We start from the raw sequence: 26,118 nt of genomic DNA, 5'->3' as shown, positions 1-26,118 counted from the left end.
CGTTAATGTTAAAAGGGGATAAATTGTTATGAGCAAAAATATCAGGATAAAGGGAAAAATAAGAATCAGAAGCAATGGATTTAAAAATATCTCTATTTGAGAACTCTTGTGCATTTGGTCATTGTAAATTTCAGATTTGAGGTCATTCATTTGTACTTGTGCTTTCGTGAAGAATGTTGTTTTGTTGTCCTGAATTTGACATTTGCTCATCATAAAAGAGATCATATATTTGTACAACAAATTGCTTGTTATTGAGAATTCTAATCGTTGCTTGTACTTGCTGATTTATGCTATGATCTTCTGAATCCGATGTGCACTCATTTTCAGATTTCAAATTGTTATCTTCTTCAAGATTATTGCTAATATCTTCTTGCATTTGAATAGTAAAATTTTCCAAGCATTTTGATTGAGATTCACTCACATGTGAAGGTACATCTCGATCACTATCAATACTATGTGAAGTGTGCACTAAATGAAGAAATGTATTGTACATAATAGAGGCCACTTCATCATAATTTGTATGCATATTCATATTGGAAATCTCAATAGTGTTAATTTATTTGGAAGGAGTTTGAGCAAATGTTGAAATAATTTTACATGGATTATAAATGGGAGGAAGAGAGCAAATATGTTCATAGCCATCTAATAATTAATCTTCTGTATTTTTTATTTAATTTTAAATTTCAAACAATTTAAAGGAAAATTGATGGTAAAATCAATCAAAGCTTTAGTTTCGAATCTTTGTAAATCTTCAAAATCGTCACATACCTGTTCGTAGTTATAGCCGTCAAATTTACAAAGGAACATTACAACAAATTGATCCCATATGTGAATTGAGGCAACTGGAAGTGATTAACACCAACTTATGGATTTTTCCTTGAATTTAAGTGTAAAATCGCCCACGAAATGACTTCATCAATATCATGAACAATAGAATTCGAAATTTTTTGAATAAATTGAAAGGCATGATTTAAAGCAGAAGAATTTCTCTTACCATTAAAATTTACATGAGACAAGAGTCTTACCATTTCAGGTGGAGTATTGGAAGATGCATGTCTAGAAATGCAACTCCAAATTGGAAGTTTTAGAGGATCCATTGTAATAAAGATAAGATGTTAGAATATAAAGACTCCAATAGGCAACAAGTTTCAGACCCTCTTTCTAGTGTCGAACATGTTGAAGCCTTCAAATTCGCTACAATAACATTGGTGAATGACCACATGGTCCAGACCTTAAAGCAGATCCTTTTCCATTGGGAATGGTGGTTCCGACTGGTTCAACTAGGTCGAGTTACCTTCTCTCAATCTTCGAAATGGGTTACAATATGACTTTCATCCACCAATGGAGAAGATACATGACATCATCCCTCATTTGGCAAGAAAGTTATCCTTAAGCTAATCTGGGGCTCAGTCAAGCCACAACTAAAGTTTAAAGTTTGCCTCTTTCAGAAGAGGACTTATAAGAATGTGAAATTAAATCTAAATGCAAACTTATTCTATAATCCAAGAAAAAAGAAATAAATGATAATCCTATCTCAATTAAGAAGATATAGATCTAACTCTACTGAGAGCAAGATATTTAAAGTATTGGGATTTAAATATGTCTCACTTATAATGAACATCAAGCTAACGAAGTAATTCACTTAACTAACATTATGAATACCAAAACATATTCTATTGAGAGACCTCTTAACTAAAATAATCAAGCAAAAACATTTAGGAAGAAGTTCACAAAATTATATTGATTGTTTAATGAGTAATTCAAATAATTAAACAATAATATGAGGAAGAAGTTCACAACATATTACTATTTGTTAAATGAGTATTAAAAGACAAAATAGTGAATGAGAAATCATAATTCAACCCATAAGATCACTGATAGATAATAACATATGGTTGATACAAATTACTTATATGGACAATTGTGCACAAATATGAATGAAATGTCACATTACTACCATCATAAAATGAAACTAGTATTTAAAACAATAGTATTAGAAGTACCAATTTATTGAATCTATTTCTCTGGCTCTGGTCTCCAACAGTCATTTACATTGCTTGAACTTCAATTGTTACAACAAGAGCTGCAAAAGTGCAAACTCTTCCCATCATACATAATTTAGAGTTCAAAAGAAAAATCTTGAATAATCCCCACATCTGAGGATTGCAGAGGAGAGAATCCCTTATTACATTCCACAATCGGTTATTTATAATATTTACAAAGGAATTAAAAAAAGGAAAGTTTGTTGAACAAGAAATCTATTCAACCCATTTTCATTCGCTCAAAATTCAATTCTTGTATTGCTTAAGCATTCTCATTGATTGAAATCTTTTTCTCTTCATCTTTTCCACTGTTTTCCTACAAAAAGAAATCAAAACAAAATTAAAATGCAAAAATAAAATCACAATGTAATCTAATCAAATTTAATTAAATAAATAATTGAAAAAGAAATGTGAGCTTTCTATTGATGTCTATGATAATTTAATTGGCTAAGGATATCAGTGAGGAATGAATTTACATTCAAAAGAGGCTTGGGCAAATGAAAATGCAAAAAAGAAGAAGAAAAAGTAGTTTTATTTAAAAGTTTGGAGATTGATCTTCTTGTTGAATTTTAGATCCAATAAATGATCATATCTCTTAATAAAACCTCCTCAGAATTTTCAAATGAGCCATTCTCGACCTCATTTGGCTAATTAAAACTAATATATGAGACTCCAATGTTGATGAGTCAAATGTGGTAGAATTTTAGTAGGCTAAAAATTAGAATTTTTAAGTAAATTCTAATGATAAATTAGATTATAGTTATTTATCTTATTTGTTAATCAATTTTCATAATGATATTAATATAAATTATTTTAGAGATTTAATTTAAAATATAATTAAAAATCTAATTATAAATTAACTATTAATTGATTGTTTATTAATTAAATATACAATTTATTACACTAAAAAATAAACTAAATTAATTATTAATTATTTAAAGAAATTAATTAATATAAAAATATAATTTAATGATTTATTAAAATATTATTATATTCCTATTATAATTATAGTATATAAAAATTATAATTAATATATAAATATTATAATAATAATATAATATTATATATAAAAACAAATTCAAAATACAAAGGTTTTTATAAGTCGTGGGTGGAGAGTATGGAGTGATAACGAGTGGAGGGTGAGGTGGAGTGATAAGGAGGTGAGTGAGATAGAGGTATAGGAGGAATAAGGAGTGAACCAAAAACTTACATTAAAAAGTTTTTAACTATCACATAAAATTTAATTGAAAAATCACAAATCAATTAATCGAAGTGTTTGGTGATTTTCTTATTTGCAAATTTTGATGGCAATTTTAAAATATTAAATTTTAGTCTCATTTATTGATCGTAAATTTTGACCATATTTTTTGATTTTAAATTTTAGAAATTTTGTAGATCGAGATTGCAAATTTTGATGGCAATTTTAAAATTTTAAATTTTAATCGTATTTATTGATCATAAATTTTGATCATATTTTTTGATTTTAAATTTTAGAAATTTTGTAGATCGAGATTTTGGAAAGAAGTAAGTGACATAATAATCCTACAAATTGGACTATATTTACTTTGCAAATTTTGAGAATCTGATTTTGGCAACTTGTTTTAAAATAATGAATTGGAGTAAATTACCAAGATTCCCAAATAATTTGGCTAGGGACCATTAGTGAAAAAAAGAAAAAATATTAGTAAGAACTAAATAAGAGTTAATATTTACAATGAATGAGTATTGAACTTAGCTATGAAAATTACAAATTATATACATTTATTTACAATTTTAGTCAACTAGAGAAAACAATCATTTATTTACAATTGTAGTCAACTAGAGAAAACAATCAAACTTGAAAGGAGTGTTATTTAAAGAAGGGTTGACCAAATGAATGAAACAAGTATCCATGAAAAGCTAGTGAAAAGCAAGATTCAATGAAATAGTGAAAATATAGATTGGATAATAACTAAAAAAAAATTATGAAGACAATTAACTTAAATGGAAATCATAAAATATGCTTAACTAAAACTTTATAGGAAAAGTCTCCTTACTTGAAGTAATAGGGGTGTTAAGTTTTCTGGAGTGTTTTTTCCCTACAACAAAACCCAAACAAATCCGGAGATATCTTAGAAAATCTACATTTAATAATATCAAATAAAATAATATATAAAGCTAATATGTTCCCTCAGCCTAAGTGCTTGATACTCCAATATGATTTCCATTCAAAAGTTTTACTGAAACAGCTTTAAGAAATGCTACATTTAATAATATCAAATAGAGTAATAGATGAAGCTAATATGTTCCCTCAACCTAAGTGATTTCCATTCAAAAGTTTTACTTGAAAAGCAAGTGATTTCCATTCAAAAGTTTTACTTGAGAAACAGGAGCACGAGGAGCACTATCCGCTTTTGCCTGGCCATAAGATCCCTTTTCCATATCGCCCATTTGATCAACGCCCTGTACCTTCACCTCCTTTTCTGGAGGAGGAGACGATGTATCACTGTTGTTCTTCTTCCAGTCTTTGTAAGTAAAATACAGAATCAACTGCAATGCTCCCAGCGCACTTCCAGACCCATTTGGTACCTGTGGACACATAAGTCTATTTAAAATAACTAACAGGCCCATCTCACTAATACAGCGTTACATAGAGTTACGTTAAAATAGAGTTATCTAAATTCTGGTTTTATAAGAATTTTAGGTTGCAAAGGTAAAGATGGCAAGGGAATATATAGAGTACTGAAGGTGGTATGCTTAATACTATTTATTTTATTTTTTCTTATAGAGAATTTGCAGAAATTAGACGATATTACACAGAATTAAAAATATTATATCAACAGTTTTGATTTCGTTCACCTTAAAAATATTTCATCTTATTATGTAATCATGTTTAATGATGTTCTAAGACATGTAATCTCAATATTTACCTATTTTATTTTGTTATACAAACTTTATTTTTGTAAAGGATCTTTATGCGGAAGGTTATTCATCCATGAAACTGAAAACAGTTTATCCAATATACCCAAATGGTGAACGTTTGTAATTCTCGTGCAAATATATTTATCATCTATTGTAAGTATTTGTAAACCTACATAAACGAATGGATCGTTTCCCAAGAGGCCGAATATGAACCAGGAGGTGCCGCATAGGAAGACAAAGAGAGACAGGAAGAATGGCATATACTTTACGCTCTTCGTCTTAATCACCAACCTCTGCACACCATCAAAATCGCGCTTCGGGTCACTTCAAACATAAACAATTTTTTCAGTTTTGAAACTATCTACTTTTATGGATTTTGATAGAATGATTTATTTTTAACGAGATTGAATTACATACAATGTAACAGTGTAATTTTTTTTTATACATTATAATAATAATAATCCTGTGCTAGACTTAGCGACAAAGTCTAAGTAATATATATATGTAAACATATTTTAGGTTTTTAGTTTTGAACATGTTAGTCTTAAGAAAAAACATATTCTCTAGGTCTATTTAAACAAAGCCCGCTCAAAATTGGTTTTGGTAAAAAGGAAGTAGAGAGAATGATTTTCTTAAAGAAGATGCAGCAAGACTTACTATTACTGACAGAGGAGACCCGTACATGGAGATGGAGAAGATGGCAAAAATAAAGCCGCAAAATAGCTTTCTAATTTCTCCGTGGAGTGCGAACAACGATACCAGGATGACCATTCCAAAAAAAGTGAGAACAACTAGCAGAAAGCCCAATATCTTCACCTGTTTCATCCACCGTCGTTCAAATAGATGGCCATCATCGAAATTAAATTAAATGAGTCCTAGAAGCTAGCTTCTGTACTAGGGAGATGTTCTCACTTAAAATTATATTAAAAAATTAAAATAGAATAATTTTAAGAAATTAAAATAAAATAATAATAAGGTTATTTCAAATTTTAATGCTGGTCACAAATAAAATGGTTCAATTTTCATGATTTCATGTAGTTTCAGAAAGGAAATGGAATCAAAAATAAAATTGATTTTTATTATAAGGGATATATGTAAATCTTCAATTTTCATGATTTCATGTAGTTTCAGAAAGGCAAGGGAATCAAAAATAAAATTGATTTTTATTATAAGGGATATATGTAAATCTTCATTGAGTGGAGACCTAATGTTTATAATATACTATAAATTTGTAACATCATGTAAATATTTTGGTGAAGAAATATTAATAAAATAGAAATAATTTTTTCTTTATATTCGAAGTTTGAAAGTAAACAAAGTCAACTATAAAATTAGCTGGGCTGATGGGAAATATTGAGTAAAATGTAATAATATTATATTTTAATTAGTATTTCCCCCTTACTCCTTAATTTAAGGGTGGTAATAAATATTGTAATATTATATTTTATCCAAAATTTCCCTAACCCAATTCATTTTTTATTAAAAAATTGTTTATATTTGATGTTCATAAGTAAATTTAATTCTTATGAAAATTGTTAAAACATTTCATGCACATATAATAGAAGTGTTATAATCTTTAATGTTTTTGACTTAATAAAAATAAAATAAAACACATAAAATTAATAGTTATTATTATAATTATAATTAATAATTAAATCAGTTTCAAATCAATCAAATCTCTTTCCGGTCTAAAAAAAATTTGCATCATTAAAACCAAAATCTTAATAAACGAAACTAATGAACACAATGAACGCAATACTATACTTACTCTGTCTTTCTTGTCGCGAATATAGCAGATGAACAAAATTACATAACAGAGTTCTAAGACGGCTCCAGTTCCGTTGACCGTGCTCATAGGAAGGTTATTGGGTGATACAAACGGCATGCCATACCATGTAGAAAGTAAGCAATTCAAAAACGTGGCAACGTACGGAAATCCAGAGAACTGTTCCGTCGATTTGTTCTTAATAATCTTCCAGAACGTAATCCTGCACAGTATTAGTCGGATCATAAACCAGAAACAATTATGAATTATATGTTTTCTCATTAAATGACGACATAAGTTGGGAAAACTCACGAAGGAACTAAGAAGAGTACGAGGGCAGTTATGTTGCCTGTCATGAAAGAACAAATTAAACATTAAGAAACCTGAAACAAGCTTCTTACAACCAAGAAATTAAAGTGGATAGAGCGTGTATACGCACCGAAGATCCCCAAAAGGAAATGTATATCAAACATTTTCCTATCTTCGGTGCGATTGGCGCTAGTATAAGTGTTTAGATTCCATAATCACTTTGGACGAACGAACGATTAACGTTGTGGAAGCCGATCGATCGGTGGACAGAGCAGGCTCTAGTGAAGCATCAACAGAACTAAATGTTTATGGCAACTATGAACAACACCAAATTATTGATAGTTCATATAAGTATATGCGTCGTGTTAAAATATGAATTCCTCACAGGCAGCGTGAGTCATGAAACATAATCGTCCGCCGTCGTTTGCCATATCATCGATAAATATGAATTCCTGACAGGCAGCGTGAGTCATGAAACATAATCGTCCGCCGTCGTTTGCCATATCATGGCAATTCTTATTTCTTACTCCATAGAAAAGTTAATGCAGTCTGGCATGTTAGAGAAATAGCAGTTTCTTTGCATTTATATTTCTCTCAAAGTTGACTTTGGCACTTTAACAGCAAGGAAACTGCTATTCCCATTACATGTCAGACTGCATTAACTTTTCTATGGGGTAAAAAATAGGAGTTGCCGATGAGACATTGGATTCGGTATCTCCGAGGAGTTCAGTTACGATTGATTGAAATTACCGACATTGCATTCGGTATCTCCGAGGAGTTCAGTTACGATTGATTGAAATTACCGACGTTGGCTTTCCATGGGTGAGGTCGCCGTCAAATTTGACTTTTGCCACGACGTGATTTTGATTCCATTTCTCATTAAGTTGGACGTACTGTTCACATCACGTTACTCATATATGTATATATATATTTATTGACATTTTTTAAAACTATCCCTAGCAACAAAATGAATTTATACTTTCATTTTTATAATTCAATGGCTTAATTGATGTCATCCTGGTTAGTCTTCTCCGGGGTTAAGTTTAATCGAATATTTTCAGTAAGTCAATTCTTTAATTTATGTCCCAGATACCAGCGAAGGTTTTTTAATTGAATTAGTTTGAGTTTTAACGACGGTAGTGTTATAAGATATTTGCTTGAGTTTTCACGGAAGTGTTAACTCAATTATTTAATTTAGGTCCCAGATACCGGCCAAAGTTTTTTAATTGAATTAGTTTGAGTTTTCACGGAAGTGTTATAAGATATTTATATTACAAATTGATGTTTTATTATTATTTTGCAAGAGGAAAAATAAATATTTTAAATAGAAATTAATTGAGGTCAGTTGCTTTTTTCAATTTAATAATTGTTTAATTAATTTCAATGGTTTAATTTAGCTACGTCTCTATTGTTTCCGGATCTCAAGTGGGGTTTTTGATTTGAATTAGTTTTTGAGTTTTCAAAAAAGGTTTATAAGATATCTATATTAAAAATCAATATTTCATAATTACGAAATATCATTTTGTAATAAGGAAAATAGATATTTTAATTAAAAGATATTAATAAAACAGTTGTAAAATTAATTTTAAATATATTTATAAAATTTTGGATTTTAAAAGTTGAATTTTATTTATATAGATGTAAAATATATAATATGATTGTGTTAGACATTATAGTATGAGTAAGTTGTGTAATTGTTTTTATTTTTAATATAAATTAAGGTATGCATTCTTTCAAATAAAACTTAAGAATCAAGGGATCTCTACTTGAATGGTTCATGAGGCACAATACTTGCTAAGGTTTTGCAAATGGGGTAGCAAGCGAAGTGGCCTTGATTGTGGGGAAAACTCCACAGTTAAGTGCGCTTGAGCCAGAGGAGTTCTGGGATGGGTGACCACCTGGGAAGTCCTGGTTACCCGGTGCAAGCCCCGGAAGTGATGATTGATGCTATGTGATTCATTTCACTAGTTTCAATCCCACTTCTTCACCCACCCGATGCAATGAGTGCTAAGTGAACTATTCAAAAATCATGAGAAATTAGTCAGTTACGACTACCTCTCATGGAAATGGTCATACATGAATGACTTACTTAACGCAGTTGAATCCCAAAAATGGTATCTAATAAAATAGTATGATGTATGATTAAAAAATAAAATAAATATACATGTCGATTTGTGATACCTTGGTACAATTGGTTGTTTATACATCATTATTTATATTTATTTGTCAATATTATTGATTGTTAGTGAATAATAAAGATCCATCTTAACTACATATCTATCATGCAGCGAGAGGGATCGAATTTCTATAGGTAAAACTCTTTGTTTAGTGCAAAACTTTAGGAAAGGTTTGCACCTCAGGACATTTGATCCATCTCAATGCTTGATAGATCCTAGGTTAAGATGAGTCTAGGCTGGTTATAATATTATATAATATCTATATTTGTATCTATGTGTCTCTTTCTTATTAGCTCTCTCTATCTCACCCCAAACATTCACACACTCTCTCCATATCTATATTTTTCTCTCCCCCTCCCTATTCCTCTCAGACTCTCTCACTTCCCCCTCTTTCTCTCTCTCTCTTCCCCTTCTCTCCTTCTCTCTCTCTTCCCTCCCGCTCTCCTCTCTCCATCACTCCCTTGTCACGCCCTCTATCTCTCCACCTTTCTCACTTTATTTCTTTCTTCTTCCTTCCCTCCGTCTCCCCCTCCAACTCCATCTCTCTCCCCTACTCTCTCTTGAGCCCTATCTCTCCATTTGTCTCCCACCTCCCTCTGCCTCTCCCCCAATATCTCTCTCTCTCTCTCTCTCTCTCTCTCTCTCTCTCCCTTTCTCTTTCCTTCTCTCTCCCCTCCCTCTTTGTTGTTCCCTCTCTCTCTTGCCCTTCTCTCACTAACAGAAGAATCAACTTTATTGAATTAAACTTGGGTAGCTCACAGGTGTGGAACACCACCCGGAGACTACCTCTGCAAAACACGCTCTACTTTGTATTCATTACATGAGAAATATATATAATTTACACACAATTAGGGAAGTTGAAACAATGCCCTATAAATCAGGAACAAACTCATAACCTAAGGTTCGATTGAACCGTCACTCCATTAATACATTTCTTCATTAATCTCAACACTGCCCCTAAATGGAGAAATGGATTCACACATATGTCTAACACTTCCCTAAACAACTCAAACTTGATTCTACCAAGATGTTTGGTAAAACTATCAGCAGCATTGTCACAACTATTATAATACTCAATATGGATTTCTTTTGACTGAATTTTCTCCCTAACAAAATGAAATTGTCTTTTGATATGCTTTGTGTTCTTATGGAATATTGGATTATTTACAAGTTTGATGGAGCTCTCATTGTCACATTTGATCACTGTTGCAACCTTCTGTTCTTCTCCAGCATCAAGGAGAAGTCTCCTCAACCAAACTACTTCACATGTTGTTGAACACATAGCTTGATATTCAACTTTCGCAAAAGACAAGGATATTGTATTCTGCTTTTTCCTCCTCCATGTAATGACCTCGGATCTAATGCTAAATGCATATCGTGTTATGGATCATCTGTCATCTACATTTCCAGCCCAATCGAAGTCTGAAAAACGTGTCAATTTAACATCACATGAATCAGTATAAACAATACCAAAATCTAAGGTTCCTTGTAGGTACCATAAAACACCTTTTTCTACAACCCAATGGCTCTCAAGGGCCTTTGACATAAATTGGCTTAATGCATTGACTACATAATCCAAATTTGACATAGTTGTAGTCAAGTAGATTAGACTCCCAACTAGTTGTCTATACAAAGTCACATATGCCTCCTTAGATCTGTCATCATTCTGAAGTTTTAAATTCTGTTGTAAAGGTACTGCTGCAGATTTGCACTGATCCATTCTGAACTTTTCCAATAACCTCTTAACATACTTACTTTGTGACAAAAAATTTTCTTCAGAATCCCTCCAGACTCCCAAAGCCAAACAGTAATGTAGCTCTCCAAGGTCTTTCATCTCAAAGACTTGTGACATCTGCTTCTTGATTTCTTTAATGAGATTATCAACATTCCCTCTAATGATTAGATCATAAGGGAAATCTCTATCATTCATTAATGAAATATGATATTACATATATACAGGAATGTTCTCTAAAGTTAAAAAAACTATCATGGACACACAATCTATTGGTTGAGAGAATATCTCAACCACACACCAAACTAGGGAAACCACTCCTGTAGAATAGGAACAAACTCTTTACATAGGAAGTGACAACTGAGACAAGTAGGAATTAATATTCCAACAAACCCCCTTAATGAGTGCTTGTCTTGATATCAATCTACAAAATCTACATCTAGTCCAGTCTTGTAATTACACCTTGTACCTTTTTCATGCAATTGTCGATGTCCATATAAAGCCGTCTACCAGAATGCATGTAGTTCCCAACCGCTGCAACCGCCAGTCTACTAGGAAGTCCTTCACATACATGGTTCATCCAACCTCTTGATGAACTCTCCCTAAATATAAAATTTCACCTCATGGAGTCTAAAACCAATATGGCCCACCCAAGTATATCCATCCTGCATGACACACTCTTCCACGGTATTAAAACTCTCTTATAGATGGAACACATAACAAAGGGTATGCCTGCCTCTCTGGGTCCTACAACAAGTACATAAAACATTTCAAAACCACAACTAACCATTACAAAAGAGTATATGACATGTAGATTTGTTCTAATTACAATATGTGACTCATACTACACCATGAATCTATTCCACAAATTCACACTAATTCACACAAACTCGATTGTCCATCATCTTCCAATATTTGATGCAGCTTCTCTAATGTCGTTTTCACTTTCATGTCTTCCTATATCTAGTTGTTAATCATTCCTACAAATAAATTTGTCTATTGTTGGAATGGCCAATTCCAACATAGACTTAAACTGGTGACAATAGTTGGCCAGACTAAATGTCACAATAATACATCGAATTCTTTCAACCAAATAAATTTAAACACTTAATTAAATTCGAACACAAAACAATAAGCCCTTCAACACCTCCAATTCAACATAGCACATTAAGCCCTTACCAGGTTCTTTCAATATTCAGTTCCAGGGTCCTTCACGAAGCACTATGCTTAGCACCTCAACACAACATAATTGGAGATCTTTTTTGAGACTATACGAAAGCACCTTAAATGTAAAAGTACAGTTCAACGTTTCGCACTCTATTGATTGGTGGATATATCCATCTGAACTAATATCCACTATGTTTGCAGCACTGAATTCAGACATACATTGCTTGGCAATCTAAATTCGACGTTGGAATTAGAATTTCGAAACATTATACATCACTCAGATGTAATGACCATCTCTTAGCTAACGTCAATTTGTCGGCTGACACCTTATCCGTCTTCTCATATGTAGGCAGTTCCTATAAATTCTTTCCTCTTTTGGACGCAGCTCGGACTTAACGCCCATTGTATTCAACAAATTCAAATAACAGTGGCTCACGCCTAGCCACACACACAACAATGCCTTCTCACCGTATTTAGCTTGATCTCCTCACTAGTTTGTAGTTGCCACCATTAAATTGCTTTCAAGGTGTTCGGCAAATAGCAGAGCTTGTGAACTGGTAGAGCCCACATTGCAAACATTGTGGTCCACAACTCTGAACATATCTCACCATATCAATTCAAAACGCAACCTCCCTACTATTAATAAGAAAAATTGTGTAGAAAGCAAACAGCAACAACAAATGTGAGGTGCTCAAATCCTCTCACCATCAACGACCTCCACTATTCCACATGTAAGTTTTCTGTAGGTAGCAGAAGAACCACATACAGCCCAAGCTCAGAATACTGTAGACTTGGCCCATGAGAATTCCAATCCAACAATATATGGATTCTACAAACGAATTCTTCAAAAAAAAAAAAAAAAAAATCAGCCATTTCGAACAACAATCTCAGTGGCCTCTCCTCAACGCAACTTGCTGGAGTAACCCCAAGAGTTATGAAAGTCTACAGAAATCGCCACATATATGAAAATACGACGAGATAAAAATACCCATACATTTGTGGTGAAAAGGGGCGAATTCCCCAAAAAGAATAAAATCTATGCTAAATGTCCTAGATTTTACGCCAGCGCCACATTATTGGCACAAAAAAAAATGTTTCTTTCACAAAATTCTCAGTTTCATGGCCCCAACAGTCAAATACTGACCTCGGAAACGATCGCTCCTTGTAGCCCTCGCAAATGCAACCCTCCGCTTCCTAACTACCTCTATGGATGGCTATGTGCATCTTACACCACGTGAATGGACCATCGCTTCTGAACATGATCTGTGCACCTCTACTCCAATAGAACGGACGACCTACATCATCATTCTAGTTTCATGGAGATCTGGAATCATTCTAAACGCTGAAACAATGTTCGAGCACAGAGATCTCTCGTATCTCCATTGGCCCACAATGATGGACAAATAAAAACTAAAAAATATACTCTCAATTATTTCCCTGAGCTCATGATGGGTCAAGCCCACGAGGGACCAATCCCTAAGGACTCTGATACCATGTTAAGAAATAGAAGAATCAACTTTATTGAATTAAACTGGAGCAGCTGAAAGGTGTGGAACACCACTTGGAGACTATCTCTGAAGAATAGTCTATACAACTCTACCTTACATTCATTATATGAAAAATATATAATTTACACAAAATCAGAAAAGTTAAATCAGGAACAAACTCCTAAACTAAAATTCATTTAAACCCTCACTCCATTAACACATTTCTTCATTAATCTTCACAACATCAAGCTAAATGGCTAAGGCAACTATGAACAACACCAAATTATTGATGGTTTATATAAATATATGGGTCGTGTTAAAATATGAATCCCTGACACGCATCGTGAGTCATGCAACATAAATCGCCAGCCGTCATTGGCAATCTCACCGATGATGCATTGCATTCGGTCTCTCCCAGGAATTTAGTTACGATGGATTGAAATTACCGATGTTGGCTCTTCATGGGTGAGGTCGCCCTCAAATTTGACTTTTGCCAGGACGTGATTTTGATTCCATTTCACATTAAGTTGGGCGTACGTTTCAGATCACGTTACTCATATATGTATATTGACATTTTTTAAAACTGTCTCGAGCATCAAAATGAATTTATATTTTCATTTTTATAATTCAATGGCTTAATTGATGTCAGCCTGGTTAGTCTTCTCCGGCGTTAAGTTTAATCGAATATTTTCATAACTCAATTCTTTAATTTATGTCCCAGATACCGGCCAAGGTTTTTTAATTCAATTAGTTTGAGTTTTCACGGAAGTGTTATAAGATATTTATATTACTAATTAATATTTTATTATTATTTTGCAATAGGAAAATTAAATGTTTTAAATAGAAATTAATTGAGGTCATTTTGCTTTCTTTAATTGAATAATTGTTTAATTAATTTCAATGGTTTAATTTAGCTACGTCTCTTTTGTTTCCGTTTCCGGAGCTCAAGTGGGGCTTTTGAATTGAACTTGTTTGTGAGTTTTCAAAAAAGGGTTATAAGATATCTATGTTACAATATTTCATTATTACGAAATATCATTTGTAATAAGAAAAATAAATATTTTAATTAAAAAATATTAATAAAACAGTTGTAAAATTAACTTTAAATATATTTATAAAATTTTGCATTTTAATTTTAAATATATTTATGAAATTTTGCATTTTCGAGATTGAAATTTATTTATATAAATGTAAAATATATAATATGATTCTGTTAGAATTATAATGAGTGAGTTGTGTAATTTTTATTTTTATTTTTAATATAAATTAGGGTATGCATTTTTGAAAATAAAAATTAAATATTAATAAAATAGTGTGATGTATGATTAAAACATAAAATAAGTATACATTTGATTTGTGATACCTTGATACAATTGTTTGTGTATACATTATTATTTATATTTACTTGTCAATATTATTGGTTTTCAGTCAATAATAAAGATCCATCTTAACCCCTGATTTATCAAGCGCCAAGAGGGATCGAATATCTACAGGTGTAAACCTTTTTTTTTACTGCAAAACTTGAGGAAAGGTTTGCACCTCAAGACATTTGATCCATCTCAGTGCTTGATAGATCATGCCATCAGAGCCCTTAGAATTTCCGACTCAGAGCATCTGAATGAAGAAAAGAAACATTTGGTTTCAGCCTTTAAGAGTATAGGCTACAAAGAACATGAGATTAGAAAAGCCTTTGAGAGAGCTGAAAGAAAGTTGTCATCTCATGAGCATAAGGCGCAAGACCAACCTCAGGGTAAGATTTTTCTACCTTATATCCTTGGTGTTACAGACAAAATCGCTAAAATCCTAAGAAAGAAAAACATTATCACTCATTTCTCAGCCCCCGGTACGATCAGACAAAGTTTGAAGTCTGTTAAAGATGATATTGACAATCTTCAGCTTAAAGGAGTCTATAAAATAGACTGTTCTTGTGGAAAAAGCTACATAGGTGAAACTGGTCGCTCCCTCCAGACAAGGCTCAAAGAACATGGCGCTGATATCAGGAATGGAAGATCTCGTACCTCAGCATTGGCAGAACACTCCTCGAAGACTAAACACCATATTTGCCTGGAAAACGCATCCATTATCGCAAGAGAAGAACATCATCAAAGACGAAAGATCAGAGAAGCTCTTGAAATTATTAAGCATCCTCAGAACCTGAACAGAGACAATGGTATGGAAATTAGCGGAAGCTGGCTCCCCTTGATCAAAGAAATTAAAAGTCGCCAACCCATCCCCAGGTAATGCATCCCTTTGGTATGTTGTCCCCTCTCCTACTCTTATTCTATATTTTTTACCCTGTTTTACATCATTAGAGTTCTATAATAATTTAATTAATATATTTATTATTATATTAGTTAACTATAAATATTAACTATTTATAATTACTAATATAATTTAAATATATTAATTCAATTTAATTTATTTAATAATTATTATATTAATTATTAATTAGTATATTAATTATTATATTAATTAATTATTATAATATTTATTTAATTATCATTATATAATAATAATTAATTAATTATTATATAATAATTGATTATTATTATATTAATATTATATTTATTTATTAGCTATTATATTAATTAATATTTGAATAAATTATATTAGTTAGCTATAAATATTAATTATTAATATGATTTAATATATTAATTAGTTAATATGATTAAAAATAATATTTAGTTAATTATTATTATATTAGTCAACTATAAATACTAATCACTTATAATTTAATTTATTTAATAATTATAATATTAATTAATATATTAATTAATTAATTAATTATTATAATATTTATTTAATTATCATTATATAATAATAACTAATTAATTATTATATAATAATTGATTATTATTATATTAATATTATATTAATTTATTTATTAGCTATTATATTAACTAATATTTGAATTATTATATTAGTTAGCTATAAATATTAATTATTAATATGATTTAATATATTAATTAGTTAATATGATTTATACATATTATTTAGTTAATTATTATATTAATCAACTATAAACACTAATCATTTATAATTACTAATATGATTTAAATGTATTAATTTACTTTATATAATAATTATATTAATTAATATATTAATTATTATTTTAATTAATTAATTATTATTATAATATTAATATACAATAATAATTAATTATTTATTATACAATATTAATTGGTTATTATTGTATTAGTATTTTATTAATTTTATTAATTAATATATTAATTATTATATTAATTATAAATTAATTATAAATAAATATTAATTATGTTTAATAATTAATATGAATAACAATAAAATATTATTATTATTAATTATTTATAATAATTAATTTATTATAAATATTAATTATTTATAATAATTAATATGTATAACAATAAAATATTATTATTATTAATTAATTATTTATTTATAATAATTAATTTATTATAAATATTAATTATTAATATGAATAAAATAAAAATAAAAATAAAATAAAATTATATATAATAAATTAAAAATTCTAGCCGACTCTATGTTCTTCCTTAATCTTCTTCCTCATTAGTATTTATTCTGCCTTATTGCTCTTCTTTTATCATCATTCTTCAACCCTGATGATGGATCCCACTTGGGATTTGAAACGTTGGTATAAAGATGTTCAAAGTGTGGATTCTCCGATCACTGATTCAAAAGACACAAACCACAGATCTCTTAAATCCAAAATACTATATAATATCTATATTTGTATCTATGTATCTCTTTCTTATTTTCTCTCTCTATCTCACCTCAAACATACTTACACTCTCTACATATCTATATTTTTCTCTCCCCCTCCCTATTCCTCTCTGACTCTCTTTGTTCCCCTTCTTTCTCTCTGTCTTCCCCTTCTTGCCTTCTCTCTCTCTTCCCTCCCACTCTCCTCTCTCCATCGCTACCTTGTCACTCCCTTTATCTCTCCACCTTTCTCCCTTTATTTATTTCTTCTTCCTGCCCTCCCTCTCCCCCTCCAATTCCATCTCTCTCTCCTTCTCTCTCTTCAGTCCTCTCTCTTCATTTGTCTCCCAACTCCCTCTGCCTCTCCCCCATCTCTCTCTCTCTATTCCCTCCAACTCTATCACTATCTCCCTTCTCTTCCCTTCTCTCTCCCCTACATCTGTGTGTCTCCCACTCTCTCTTGCCCTTCTCTCACTAACTCTCTCAACTGGCATGGTCATGGATTTTTGGTTCAACTAGAACCAGTTATTGGAGCAACCCACCTCACATTGGGTGTTAGATCCAATGAGACAACTACTCTGAATAACCTTCTTCTTATTGCTCTTCTTTTGAAAACTTCCCTTTATGTCGTCCATTTAGTGTAGCGGATGGATTCAGGGATCTTTCACTTATCACAAAGTCGAATTGGTTCAGATTGGGTGGGCGGCACATACCTTTTATTTCTCCATAGAGCCCCTTGCCTTTTATTTATATAAGGAATTTCAAGTGGGGGATACCTTACTTTTTTTATATTCTTTTGGATGAGGGTGCTCAGGCTCCTCTTCTCTCCCTTCCCTCTTCTCCTCTCTCCCCTCCTCTTCTCTCTCTTCCCTTCTCTCCTCTCTCCCTCACTCCCTTTCCATCTCTCTCTCTCTCTCTCTCTCTCTCTCTCTCTCTCTCTCTCTCTTCCCTGATCACTATGATGAGTGCTCAATTTATAGGAAATGGATGTGGTTTTGTCATAAATGTGGGTATTAAATGGCCTTACAAACTTGGAGTTAGTTTTCATGGAGCAAGGGATGAGAGGATAGGAGGTTAATGGATCCTTAGTCTATCCAATTTCAAGATCATAAGAGGAGATAAGAGATGGGATCCTTCTAGAGTCATCTAGAATGATGGAATATTCCTAGAACCCTATGCAAATTTCACTCAATCTCGCTCAGCATAGGTCAAAGAGGGCCTACGTGCACTGTAGTGTAGGCCATAGTGGGCCTCCCTTCTCTACATCACACTTTCTCAAGGCTTGGGTTGCGCTGGTGTCCCAAGGAGGCATTTCAGGAAGTCTTCAAGCCAAGAAACTTTCATATAAGGAATCATTGAATGAGTTCACTTGTCTAGGGCATGTAACAACTGAATTAGGGTTTGATGAGCCCTAATAGTACTGATCTGAATGTCGGGAATGATGTGCCCAAATAGACCTGTAATAAGTTTGAGCAGCTCCCTCAAGAAATTGCACAATTCTGGAGGGAAACCACCCTTCCCTCCACAAATTGCACAATTTTTTCTAGCAGCCTTCTCGGCTCCACAATTGTGCAAATCTGCCAGTGAAGCTTCACTGAGAGAATTGTCCAATTCCTCCTAGCATGGTTGCTCAGCCAAAAAATTGAGCAATCATGGGCAGTACTCAGCTGCTCTGCCCATAAATTGTGTGAATCTCCTGGGCAGCCAACCTAGCTCCCTCCCGGGAATGCACATTTTTCCTCTGAGCTGAGCAGACTGTTGCGTGTGCAGTTGAGTTAAGCGGTTCCACCCGGGACCAAGGAAACTTGACTTGCATGCATGGCCTAATTTTTCCCAGAATATAAAAAGAAACATGCAAGAGCATCCCTAGATTTTAGGGAGCTATTTTTAGCAGCTGGAGGTTACATGCAAATATCGTTTTAGAATCTTTCCATCAAGTGTCGCTTTTTCCTAGATTTGTGGCATACGCATCATGAACTTCAAACTTATTTATTCGACGCATCAGATCTCGTTTCTTCACATCGATCTTGGAGCTGTAACATCCCACAACACAACCAAGAGTCTCTGACACATCGAGGTCAGCTATTCACTGGTAAGTGGTCTTAACTTATCCTTTGCATCATTTCTTACGCTTTTTGTGTTTTCACTTCGTGAGGGTCATTTGTTTTATTTATGTGAACTCTTGCTATTGATTAAATTCATACTAGCTTGTACTAACATTGTTCCACTTTTCGTTAGCATCTCACTGTTGAAATTGTTTTGCACGAAGGGTCACCGATTTGGCAACTCGCTTTACCCACATGCATGATGTTCAATTTTCTGAATATTTCATTCACTATTTGCATACATGATCATTCACTCCTGCTTACACTCAGTATCACCATGCATTCACAATCACATTTGCTTTCAGTTCCTCGTCGACGAGTCTAGGCAATCTTGGCCCAGACTCTGCCTCACCAAGCCAACATTGTGCAATCCTGAGAAGGAAGGCTCTATATTCCCCTCAATAAATACACATTTATGCCCAGTAGATGTCCTTCGGTCTTGCATTGCCCAATTTTGAGGGACAATGATTGTTGGCCCAAAAAATTGTGCAATGCAGTCATTGGGCCTACAACAACTGCTAGCCTGCCACACTAAGTTGATAGATTTGAGGATGCCCTAGAGTAGGATGCTTCATTGCCCACTCATTGATTTGGAACTTTGGAAGAAATGTCAGAATATCATCACACCACTAAATGTTTGATTCATTGAGCATGGAACTTCATCAAGCGAGCCAAAAGTTTTGAGGATAGGCGTCCCGAATATCAAAATATCTTATGTTAGAAAATTTGAAAAAAAATTGTATTTTATTATTTGCAAAAGGTTCAGAATTATTTTAGTTTTTAAATGTTTTAAGAGAATTGAGTAGTTTTAAAAAGTACTTAGGGCAGTTAATTTTTTTTTAAACTTCCTCTCAATGTAAACTTTCTTTAAAATAAGACGAAGGGACCATTTTTGGGGTTCCAATTTTTGGCCCGGAGATAAAAAAATTGTTGTCCAATGTGTAATTTTTTCTTGGACAATTAATAAAATTTTCAGGTGATTCCTTATGAGTGTTGATTATAGCATGTTCTTTTGTCTTTGTAAGTCATTTTCTATGTAATTCTTCCATGGAGAAATATGTAATGAAGTTGTTGGTTCTTTTTCATTAACAAATTTACTAATGCTTTGATAATAACAAAAAGTACCTGTGCATTTTATTTGAAATAACCTTAAACTGCAATTCACATTTTCATCAAGTCACCTTCTTGCATTCCATTATTTCAACTAAGATTTTGTGTAAAGGATTTTGTCTCAACCCTATGCATTGAATATTTTTCTCAATATTATTTCTTTCCATACTACAACTTCAGTAAGCTTTACCCACATATATCTTCTCCATCTTGAAGGATTTTGTCATTTTTTCATGCGCAGAGATTACATTACATTTTAAAGAAACATATTTGGGGAATAATGTTTACTGTTAAAAATGGAAATATTTTTACTTATTTTGAATAGATGTTCTAAGCATTGGCCTCATCTCAGTTATAGGTTGTCCCTAGGGTTATGATAGATTAGATCTATGTAGAACAAGTGTTTAGCCAAAATTAGCTAGACGTTGCTAGGGCTTCATGAGGTAAAAATCTTAAAGATTGTTGATTTCTTTCCTGACAAGCAAGGATTGTAGAATTGAAGGGAAATTGTTGAGACATTGGTTCATTGGCTGGGAGTTTCACAACTCCTATTGTATTTTCAAAGATTTAGATAATTCACTGAGATATTATTGTGTAAACTTGACTTTAAAATATGCCAAGTTTTTTTTTTTTTATTAAATTTAAGCATATGATAAAAGTAGTTGCAAGTATATATAGATGTAACTCTTTGGTTATTAAAGAAACATTATTAATATTGTAACAATGGATTCTATATAAATGACTTTGTATAAGAGAAACTATGGTTAATAGGTTCCTATTATATGATAAGGAAGGACTTCATTCTATAAATCTTAGAAAAAGAAACTTGTATTGAAACTATGAGCCCATATGAGAGAGGAATTTTTTTCCCCAAGTATGATTCCATAAGGGAGAACACACACACACACACGTATATCCAAGTACGCAACTAAGGTGACAGGGTTACTATCGTTTAGGAATAACTTAGAAGAAACTTGAGAGTTCTTTTAGGTTTTTCTTTAACCATCATGTAGTGCGTGTTGCATGATAATTCCTTCATGAAGCTCATAAGCGCTAAAACTTGGGAATCAAGAGTGTGGAATTCTGCATTTTTCATTTACGACTTTCCATATTAACTATCATAAATATACACTAGTTTCAATAGACATGTCATAAGTTTAAATAACAATGTTTTTTTTAAAGATAGGTACACACACATATAAAGAAATGGTTGGAAATTAGACAATTACACTAAGTTTGCAATCATAAATAGAGTATGCAGTGTCCTCATTGCCATATGTAATATCCCTCCATTATTGTAATCTGATTTTGGTTAGAGTGAGTTACACTAGGAAGAATGGAGGAAAATCCATGAAAAATATTGGAATACATATGTAAAGGAATATTTTATTAAATTAATGAATGGAATGTAAGTACTAGGAATAAGACACGTGGAGAATGAGGTTCCTGCCAAATAAGTATAAAAAAATATCTAATTAGAAAATGAGATTGGAATATTCTTCCATGATAATAATTCTAGATGAAATTCTAGATAAACTTAAAGGATGGGAGAGAAACATTCATTAAGTCACTTAGCTGGAGAAAGATACTAAACTTGGATAAAGTATAAAAGCTTCGCGGGAGAGAAAGGCAATCTTTTATGGAAACGCTTAGGCTAATGGATAAAAATATCCACAAAATCAGGACACCGCTAAAGGAAACTTTATTATGAAAGGAAGGTATTAAATACCTACCGAAGGGAACAATAGTGGTTGTTGATACCCTGGCAAGAAATCACAACTCGGGGGTGAACTAGAGGAAAGAAGTTCTAGGTTGGGTGGTAAAGGTGTCAAAATCCTTATTGTAATTCCTCATAGTGATTTTGGTTAGATTGTTTGTTATTTTCAGTTGCTTTTATAGTACATGAAATTAGAAGAAAATGATGTTGTCGATAAGAAGATTGTCGGTATATTCTTAGATCGTCGAAAATTTTTCATTCTAATAAGATAGGGTATTATTGTGATGTGCCATGTAGCTAAGAATAATTTAATTTCCTTATTATTCATGCAATCTCTGAAATTAAACTCAATAATACTTAAACTTACTTTTGCATCACTGACTTATGCCTATGTGATACATTTATCTGTGCGGAAGAATTCCACTACTTATACATTTACTTCTACAGAATTAAGTGAATAGGAAATTCATTCTACAGTTAGCAAGTAGGGAGGTTATGACCAGGAAATAATTATGGCTAAATGGACTCTACTTTTAAGAGGATACTGGATTAATAAATTAAATTAATAGGAAATCGTATTCACTGTAGCGATGTGGGTATTGAGTAAATTCGAGGTATGCATTCCTTTTTGAAGGTTGAATTTATGGATTCATCAGATTGCATGTACTTTATTCCTACAGATCTAGCCACATCAAACCAGAAACAATGGTTATACTGCGTATAATTTTCCACCAACAATTTTTACGTAATAAAGGAAAGTAAGAAATTAAGGGTGAAGATAGAATGCTGGGTAGAATACCCAATATTTACAAGGTTTTAATTCCCTTATGGGTTATGGAAAATGTGCTTGTATATTAAAAAGGAAAATATTGAACAAATGTTCTTGGAGATTGTGATTTCTATTGGATACCGAAAGTAATATTGACAGTGTCAATTATTAAACACCTATCAAGTATGAAATATGCATAACCTCCCAAAATATTATTTATTTCTTATCGCAAGAAGAATTAAATTTCCATGACATTTAGTTAAATATATGTTCCACATATATGTTAAAGACGAACACATAGTGAAGAAAAACTATAAAAATAAACTTTTATAAGAAATAGGCTAACATTTACTCCTGTAGAAATTGGATATCAATATTTCTTGGTAGCTATAATCTATAGCTACACATAGAATGGAAATAAGGTATAATCAAGATTTCATTGCGAGGAAATCATGGAATAACTAGTATGCTTAACCATCAAGCCAAAATGAGAATGATTTTCATTTTACATGCATAATAAGAATCAATTGAATTAAGCCAATGCTAATTTCTATGAGGAAATAGAGCAGACACTAAAAATGGTTAAAAAACCCAAATTATCATATATAGAGATAATTGTTCAATTAAATTACATACACTTATATACTTCAGCATGACACCAATGGTGGAACAGTAATCCATAACAAAATCACTGAAGGAAATAAATGATAAAACCAAGATAGCATAAGTACTCAAGGATTCAAATGGGAATATTGTAATTCATTTTAAAATGACACAGTTGAAGGAATTAAATATGTATAAAAATATATGAGAATATCCATAGTGTGGAGAACATTATGGTCGAGATATTTAGAATCTCAAGGAGGAAGACTATGCTTGAAGCAAGGCCAAAATATTTAACCAGATACCTCGTATAGCCTGATAGACAGTAAAATTCCAGTGCGATGCACCTTCTTGAACATGCTTTATGGAAATAAGAATAGAAAACTGACTTGTGGTAGTGCATAACACTTTTAGTGGTGGAGATGTTAGTGGAAATGAAAGGATGAGGCCAGCCCAATAGATCCTGACGTAGTTTACCTATTGTTACACAACGTTTTGTCACTATCCCTGTACTCCCCATTCCTTAATCTTGGAGGACTTATACAGTGAACCTTACATGCTTTCCCTTGATGAAGAAACTCCCATTGTGTCCCTCTTCATGAGTAGAATAATTCCCTTTTGCACCAGTTCCCCAAAACCTTTTGTTTTTCCGAGTTTACAAGATCGGCGCTAATGGCCATTGTCCTCCTCGCGCCGATATGGAGGGATTAAGATTGTCCATAGGAATGACCAAAGTAACTGGCCTTTGTTCCAGTCGCACCGGTCCTCTTATGCAAAGCCTTTGAAAAAAAGAGCTGAAGCTTCCAGCTCTAGAAGCTTCATAATGGAAGTCTAGTAAATGGTTTGGCTGGATGGAGTCAAGGATGTCGGTTTCGGCTCCTTTCGCCTATAAGGATGGAACTACCTCAAGAGATAATATCTTCTCCCATGAGAAGAGGATCCATCTCCCATCCATTCATGCTATATAAACCTCCCTTTTCCCAAGCACAATCTAGTGTTAGTGTTGAAGTGTTAATGTTGGTGTGCTAGTGCTAATTATGTTTGGAGTAAACAACATGCTATTCATAGTTGTAGCTCTCTAGTTATGTGAGGGAGAAGTGTGAATTTGGTTTAGTGTGAAGCCTAAAGGGAAGAGCCTTCAAAATATCATTGTTGAGGCCATCATGGAGTTCTAGTAGAAGTGTGTGGGAACATAGTTTTGTCGGAGGAGAATGGGAATGTCAAGACAATGGTTGTAATCTCTTCTTGATTCAATATATATGCAAGTATCGATTTATTTACTACATGATGTGTCATCTTACATGTTCATGGTTTAATGTTTCTTGACTTGTTAAATAGGTTGAATTACAATTTGTCTAATCTCACGGTTGTTGTTTGTTGTTGTTTACTTGTTTTAGGTGTTTGAAGAAGGAAACGAGAGATACCTGGAGTAAGCAAGAAAGGACATCATCAAACGGGATAAGCATACTAAGACGTAGGTCCTCTTAATTGTTTCTAACCTAATGAAATCTTCCATAAAATGTATTAATTGTGGCTAGACCCATTATCGAGCTAGAGGAATTGTTTGTGTCCGCACTCATAATTTTACTTCACCACAAATTGGCAATCATACTGGGGAGAAATCCTTTTTTTTGTCTTGTTTGATGTTTTATGATTTTCTGTGAACTTTTCTAGTTCCACTTTTTCCCTTTGGTTTTTTTCCTTTTTCTTTGCTTACTGGTCTAAGTTTGAAATTCATAGTAGCAAATCTGGTCCCAGCTTTAATTTTTTTTTTTCTTGGCTCCCTCGCTCAGTGCACTTAATTCACTGACAGTCGTGTCGATCAGCGCGATATGCTGAGAAATAGTCATTCTGGCGTCTGCTTTGCGTGTTAGAAAATTATATATATTACAGAGCAACAGAACACATAAAATATTGCAGAAATATAAACACAAAAAATGCATAAAACAAGAGAGACACAGATATATGTGGTTCACCCAGTTTGGGCTACGTCCACAGAGAAACAACCAATCCTTCCTTTTATGTTATCCAGCAAACTGAAGAGATACAACCTATAGCAGATCTGCTGTAACACCCTCTTCGCTCTCAATCTCCTCTCTCTTCCTCACTCAGAATACAGAGATACGTAGACGCAATACAATTCCCTCATATATAGTGAGGGGTTTCCTTCTAGGGCAAAAAACCCTAAACTAAACATAACTTCTACCGTCAGATCATCTGCCTAATGAACGACCCAAATTGACTAGAAATTACTAGACTTTTAAAAGGCAATTTTACATCTATTTTTAGCATCGGGGGCGCTGCCCCTGAACCCTCGCTGACCCTCGGACCCCCCAGCCGGGGGGTATCGGCCTCCTTAAACCCTCGTGGGGGGGACAAGTCCCCCCCACGTGGAGGGGTGTACAGTCTTCCTGGGGTATACATCCAGCTGAGACCTTTGAATACAGAAGATAGTTAGGCTCCACACCCAACATGGCAGTTGTTGTTAGGTAGGAAATCATGATGATTCCTGTAAGTGAAGATAAGGGTTTGTCC

General features: G+C 32.8%; 1 protein-coding gene across 1 annotated transcript; it reads right to left on the bottom strand.

Moving 5' to 3' along the window:
• Window positions 1–4,361: 4,361 nt before the first annotated feature.
• LOC149184961 (bidirectional sugar transporter SWEET1-like) lies at window positions 4,362–7,520 on the bottom strand. The gene is made up of 6 exons (XM_089415493.1): window positions 7,403–7,520; window positions 7,021–7,057; window positions 6,712–6,931; window positions 5,601–5,759; window positions 5,117–5,236; window positions 4,362–4,610 (listed from the first exon to the last, which is right to left on the bottom strand). The coding sequence occupies exons 1-6, from the start codon at window positions 7,518–7,520 to the stop codon at window positions 4,362–4,364; spliced, it is 903 nt and encodes a 300-aa protein (XP_089271619.1).
• Between the last annotated feature and the right edge of the window lie 18,598 nt (window positions 7,521–26,118).

The sequence above is a fragment of the Pinus tabuliformis genome, chromosome 3_2 (assembly GCF_031772625.1).
Source record: "Pinus tabuliformis cultivar Carrire ecotype Pingquan chromosome 3_2, CPIR1, whole genome shotgun sequence".
NCBI lineage: Eukaryota > Viridiplantae > Streptophyta > Pinopsida > Pinales > Pinaceae > Pinus > Pinus tabuliformis.
The sequence above is the reverse complement of the archived record's forward strand: the minus strand, read 5'-3'. Positions and strand labels throughout refer to the sequence as shown.

Coding starts and splice junctions, on each gene's coding strand:
- LOC149184961 (XM_089415493.1), bottom strand. CDS start 7,520: ATGGCAAACGACGGCGGACGATTATGTTTCATGACTCACGCTGCCTGT. Junction 6,932..7,020: donor GTACTCTTCTTAGTTCCTTC/GTGAGTTTTCCC, acceptor AATACTGTGCAG/GATTACGTTCTGGAAGATTA. Junction 5,237..5,600: donor GGTCTCCTCTGTCAGTAATA/GTAAGTCTTGCT, acceptor GATGGTGTGCAG/AGGTTGGTGATTAAGACGAA.